Source organism: Rhagoletis zephyria, unplaced genomic scaffold (genome assembly GCF_001687245.7).
Source record: "Rhagoletis zephyria isolate East Lansing unplaced genomic scaffold, Rhagoletis_zephyria_1.1 Rzeph_scaffold_00862, whole genome shotgun sequence".
Lineage (NCBI taxonomy): Eukaryota > Metazoa > Arthropoda > Insecta > Diptera > Tephritidae > Rhagoletis > Rhagoletis zephyria.
Window position 1 is genome coordinate 85363 of NW_016157946.1, and position 6094 is coordinate 91456.

The 6094-nt window shown below is 46.2% G+C and overlaps 3 protein-coding genes across 3 annotated transcripts; all 3 read right to left on the reverse strand.

Annotated features, from left to right (window-relative positions):
• Positions 1 to 1009: 1009 nt before the first annotated feature.
• LOC108361842 (uncharacterized) lies at positions 1010 to 2733 on the reverse strand. Its single transcript, XM_017614603.1, has 2 exons — positions 1725 to 2733; positions 1010 to 1364 (listed from the first exon to the last, which is right to left on the reverse strand). Exons 1-2 carry the CDS (start codon positions 2683 to 2685, stop codon positions 1024 to 1026), a joined length of 1302 nt encoding a protein of 433 aa, XP_017470092.1. The 5' UTR covers positions 2686 to 2733; the 3' UTR covers positions 1010 to 1023.
• A 471-nt stretch (positions 2734 to 3204) lies between these two features.
• LOC108361845 (uncharacterized) lies at positions 3205 to 4017 on the reverse strand. The gene has a single exon (XM_017614605.1). The coding sequence runs from the start codon at positions 4015 to 4017 to the stop codon at positions 3205 to 3207; it is 813 nt and encodes a 270-aa protein (XP_017470094.1).
• Positions 4018 to 4128: 111 nt separating this feature from the next.
• On the reverse strand, positions 4129 to 5754 carry LOC108361844 (uncharacterized). Its single transcript, XM_017614604.1, has 3 exons — positions 4636 to 5754; positions 4424 to 4529; positions 4129 to 4372 (listed from the first exon to the last, which is right to left on the reverse strand). The coding sequence occupies exons 1-3, from the start codon at positions 5679 to 5681 to the stop codon at positions 4208 to 4210; spliced, it is 1317 nt and encodes a 438-aa protein (XP_017470093.1). The 5' UTR covers positions 5682 to 5754; the 3' UTR covers positions 4129 to 4207.
• Between the last annotated feature and the right edge of the window lie 340 nt (positions 5755 to 6094).

Here is a 6094-nt window from a genome sequence, read left to right on the forward strand (position 1 = left end):
AACCATAAGATGTTATTAGACATTTTATGTAAGCAGTCGATGGGCCTTATTGTGCTGCATTTTAATGCGCGAAGCCTTAGTGGCGACAAACTAGACTACGTTAAGTATGTCTTTGAGGGATCCTTTGTTGACGTAATTTGTGTCCAAAGTTTTGTGGAGGAACTTAAAAAACTTGAAAGTTCCCGGTAGTTCGAAGCCTGAGTGTGATTTAGACCCGAATGTATTGAATGAGCTATTTACGGCTGCGAGTAGTAATAAAAGTGCTCCTCACACTTCGAATACTCTCTGGGCTCATACAGCTTTGGAAGAGGAATTTCAATTCATGGGAGTAAGTGAACGTGAAGTTATGAAAGCTGTTGAGCTACAAATCCTTTTTTTTGCAGCTATGAATGTCTAAAACCATTAAACGCACTGTGTTTTTAACTTATTTGTAATTCATTTAGAGACAATGTTCTTACTAATCAAGTGGTACGTGGCCGTGACTATAGTTGCACAACAATTAAATTTTCTAATCGAACTGCTCACAGTTAATGTCCAAAATCGAGTGACAAAAAGAATGCAAATCTCAGCTCGGCACAACCGTACATATATGTTTATGTATGTATGTACATATGTACATACATATACCGCAGCTAAGGATGAAGAGAAAAGGCAAGTGAGAAAAAAACTACAAGAATGATTGATACTAATATTGAGCGCAAGTGCTAAGATTAAGGTGGCCAAATGTACTAAAAATTAAAGGAATATTAAGTTATGGTATTACAAAGCTAGTTTTTAGCTACCATGCAGGGCAGTGCACATAAGTAAGATGTAAATGAATTTCTTCTAGTTAGGTTCCAGCTGCTGCTCCGAACATCCTCCCCTCCGTTGAAAGGTCAGGGCTTTCAACAGAATCCTTAACGGGAAGGACGCACAGCTTATTCACTGCTCGACGCGTAATGCCAGTAGAGGTACGCAGAACCGCAACTCGAGCAACACCGTCTATACCAGTGATGACTTCAGTGACGCGAGCCAAAGGCCACTTTAGAGGCGCAGAATTTTCATCCTTGATACCACGTCGTTGATTTGGATATTGGGCTGTGGAGTGCGCCACTTGGCGCGCTGCTGGAGAAGAGTTAAGTATTCTTCACTCCATCTCCTCCAGAAGATTTGTTGCAAATAGGTAACGCGCTGCCACCGATCGAGCCGATTGTAATTTAGAGGCGTAAGGTCCGGTTCTGGAAGTGCTGTAAGGGGGCCACCGATAAGAAAATGACCTGGCGTCAATACGTCAATATCGTCGGGATTCTCTGAAATTGGCACAAGTGGGCGAGAATTAATTATGGCAGAGATTTCACATACCAAGGTGCGCAATTCATCGAAACCAATNGGTCCGGTTCTGGAAGTGCTGTAAGGGGGCCACCGATAAGAAAATGACCTGGCGTCAATACGTCAATATCGTCGGGATTCTCTGAAATTGGCACAAGTGGGCGAGAATTAATTATGGCAGAGATTTCACATACCAAGGTGCGCAATTCGTCGAAACCAATAATTGCAGTTCCAACAGTGCGATACAAATGCTGCTTTGCCATTTTTACTGCGGCCTCCCAAAGGCCACCGAAGTGCGGCGAACGAGGAGGTATGAATCGCCAATCGAAACCATTGTTAAGACAGTGCGCGTGAATCTCTGTACGATGCCTTTCACTGAGAAACACGCGTCGTAAATCTTTCAGCTCGTTCCNAACCAAGAATTGCAGTTCCAACAGTGCGATACAAATGCTGCTTTGCCATTTTTACTGCGGCCTCCCAAAGGCCACCGAAGTGCGGCGAACGAGGCGGTATGAATCGCCAATCGAAACCATTGTTAAGGCAGTGCGTGTGAACCTCTGTACGATGCTTTTCACTGAGAAACACGCGTCGTAAATCTTTCAACTCGTTCTTAGCGCCTACAAAATTGGTTGCGTTGTCAGACCAGATGCAGCTTGGTGTACCACGCGTAGCGACAAATCGTTTTAGGGCATCCAGAAAGGCACCAGTTGAAAGGTCCTTAACCAGTTCCATCCAAACGGCCTTTGTTGCAAAACAAATGAATACGCTGATATAGCATTTCTGGGGCGATTTACTGCGCGCTTCGGGCTTATAATAGAATGGTCTGCAATAGTCCACTCCAGAGATGATAAAGGCACGCGAGGCTTGAATGCGTTCTTTTGGCAAATCCGCCATGATGTGCTCGAAAAGTCGTGGCTTTGATCTGCAGCATATGACGCATTTTCGTAGGGCGCGTGCCACAGTCTTTCTTCCACCTATAGGCCAGTACTGCATGCGAATTGAAGCTAGAAGGGACTGGGGGCCTGCGTGGTGACACTTGCGATGGAAATACGTAATTATGGCGAACGTTAAAGGATGATCCTTTGGAAGAATGCTTGGATGTCGTGCTTCGAAGCCGAGCGTTGAATGCTTTAGTCGGCCACCAACTCTAATAACTCCCAGGTCATCCAAAAATGGTGACAACGACGCGATGCTGCTCGAAGAGTGGACACTTTTGTTGTTCTTCAGCGCATCGTACTCTGGCCAAAGCCGCGCTCTTTGAACGAGGCGAATTAAAAGTTGAGTTCCTTGATGAACGTTTTCACAGGTGAGATGCGGCGTTGCTTTCGATCTGCGAATGTTTAAAAATTTACGCACGTATCCAAAAATGCGTTGCATCGTGCTAAAAGAGTTTATGTATTTAAAAGATAGTGAGATGTCGATTCTATCGTTANAAGAGAGTGAGATATCGATTCTATCGTTTAAAGTCACCAGAGCCCTTTGGCGAATTTCTGGAAGTTTGGTGTGGGACACCGTGATGTCTGGCCAATCGTGCTCTGCTACCTGCAAGAATGGAGGACCGTGGGTCCAAAGCGTTGAACGTGACAGCTCAGCAGGCGCAGCTCCCTTAGACAAAATATCCGCTGGGTTCATGGCTGTAGGGACGTAGCGCCACTGTATGCCCTCTGTAAGTTGCTGTATACTAGAAATCCGATTAGCTACAAACACGTTGAATTTAGAGGGTACTTCCTTTAGCCACGACAGCACCACAGTCGAGTCCGACCAGCAATAAAAGGAGCAATCAAACACCTTCATTTTTGCGATTTCGGCTACTAAATGCGCTAGTAAACCAGCAGCGCAGAGCTCTAGCTTTGGCACAGTTAGTGTCTTCAATGGGGCGACTCGAGCCTTTGAACACTATAGATGAACTTGAATGTTGCCATCTTGGATTGAGCGAGCATAAATACAAGCGCCGTATGCCTCGAGGCTGGCATCGCAAAATGCGTGAACTTCATGTGTGACTCCGATGTAACGCGGGAATGATAAGTGATGCACGTCGACGAAGTCCTTGCAGAACGCAGACCAAGCTGTATCAAGCGATTGCGGTAGGCTCTCGTCCCACTCAAGTTTGTCCCTCCACATACGCTGCAGAATAATTTTCGCCTTGGTTAGAGTCGGACCAATAAGTCCAAGTGGATCATAGCAACGAGCTATGGCAGACAATGCAGAACGTTTGGAATTTCTGTCAGGTGCAATTCGGGGAGTGAAAGCAAACAAGAAACTATCCTTGAGTGGATCCCATTCAAGACCCAACGCTTTGGTGATGTTGCTACCGTCATCAAATTTCAGGAAACTTTCCCTATCAGCATCAGGGATATCACCCAGGACCTCCTGGCTATTGGAGCACCACTTCCGTAAGCGGAAATTGCCACGAGCGAGGAGGCTGGTCGTTTGATGCCTGATTTCGAGTACTTCTTCTACCGTGTTTCCACCAGATATCAGATCATCTACGTAGAAGTCGCGCATAACGATTTGTGCACCTAAGGGGTAAGATGAGGACTCATCCGAGGCGGGCTGATGCATTGCCCGTATGGCCAGAAACGCTGCTGGCTTGGTTCCATATGTAACTGTATCCAGCTTATAAACGCTGAATTCATCTTCTGGCGAGTTACGCCACAATATGCATTGCAGCATGTTATCGGGTGCAGCGACTCGAACGCACCGATACATTTTGCATATGTCTCAGGTGAGTTCAACGGGAAATGAGCGAAATCGAACGAGAATATCGAAGAGTTTCGGCTGAATCGTTGGCCCCGCCATGAGTAAGTCGTTCAAAGTTTGTGGAAGCAGAACCATCAAATACGACTCTAAGCTTTGTTGTGGAGCTATCATCTTTAATGACGCAATGATGAGGTAAGAATTATTTACACTCTTGAACGAAAGCGCTGGGGACCAACGACATGTGATTGAGGTCAAGATACTCCCGAATAAATGCCGAATATTTCGCCTTCAATTGAGGATAGGCTAGTTTCCGCTCAAGACCTTCGAGACGGCGCTTAGCTTGCAGATATGAATCGCCTAATGCCTCAGGAGGGAGCTTCAGTGGCAGTCGAACTANATACGAATCGCCTAATGCCTCAGGAGCGAGCTTCAGTGGCAGTCGAACTGAGTACTCACCGGAGCGCAAACGCGAAAGATTATTTTTGAAGTGCGCCTCACAGTCAAGCTCTTCTTTTGTTGTCCTAACGATTGGTTCGAAAACATGCTCAACCTCCCAAAAACGACGTACTAAATCGTCCAGTCTAGTGCTGGAATATTCGCAGCTGGAAGACCTTTTGTTAACANGTCCTAACGATTGGTTCGAAAACATGCTCAACCTCCCAAAAACGACGTACTAAATCGTCCAGTCTAGTGCTGGAATCTTCGCAGCTGGAAGACCTTTTGTTAACTATAAATGACGAGAGCTTTGAAGACTGTTGACCACCGCCGGATATCACCCAGCCCAGTAGAGTTTTTTGAAGTATTGGCAGACCGGGCGCCAACTGAATCTGCCCCACACAAAGTAGTTCGAAAAACAATCCTGCTCCGATGAGCAAATCAATGCGCTGCGGTAAGTTGAAATTTGGGTCAGCTAGTTGAATGTTTGAAGGAACGTTCCAGTCCGCCGTGACCACCGAAAAACTAGGGTGATTTTCAGTGATTGTTTGCGCAACAACGGCTGTAATACGTGTAGAAAAATCTGAAGTCCGCGACCTCAGAACGACATCGACCGAGTAACCCTCTGTGGAGAAATTGGCATCCCCAATGCCCGAAATGGCAGCCGAGGATTTGGTTTTACGAAGTTGTAATTGATTGGCGAAACGAGTTGTAATAAAGTGCGGCTGGGAACCAGAGTCCAACAGTGCGCGGCATGGGACGAAAGTTCCGGCACGATTTTTAGCAAGAATTATCGCAGTGGCTAAAAACACAGCATCAGATGGAGATTGTGAAGTAAGGGCTTGTGGAAGGACAGGCGACGTTGCAATCATTGCGTTCGACTGAGCTGTAGTTGATTGAGAAGCCGCACCTCGAGTTGCAGGTGAAGCTATATTTGTACGATCAAAATGTAGAAGGGTGTGGTGCTTCGATTGACATTTGCGACAAGATCCAGATTTACAATCTCGCATCTGATGACCCGCCTTTAGACAATTAAGGCAAAGAGAAAGTTTCTTGGTCTCTTTCTGACGAAGGTTTGGCGATAAATTTGCGAACCGTTGACAGTGGTAAATGAGATGATCTGCCGATCCACAAAATGCGCAACCACACGCAGAGGTTTTCGAAGCAAGAAATGATTTATTTTGATTGGTACTCACGTTTTTTCCACTTTTTCCAACCTGAAATCCTTGCTCTACCATGGCATGCTCTACGTTTTCGAGTGTTCGACAGCGCTTCTCTAAAAAGTCAGCTAACTGGTCCCACGACGGCAGCTCGTTGCTCGAAGAATTCTCCTCCCATTTGGCTTGGGTTGCCTTGTCCAGCTTCTGAGTTACNATGCCCGAAATGGCAGCCGAGGATTTGGTTTTACGAAGTTGTAATTGATTGGCGAAACGGGTTGTAATAAAGTGCGGCTGGGAACCGGAGTCCAACAGTGCGCGGCATGGGACGAAAGTTCCGGCACGATTTTTAGCAAGAATTATCGCAGTGGCTAAAAACACAGCATCAGATGGAGATTGTGAAGTAAGGGCTTGCGGAAGGACAGGCGACGTTGCAATCATTGCGTTCGACTGAGCTGTAGTTGATTGAGAAGCCGCACCTCGAGTTGCAGGTG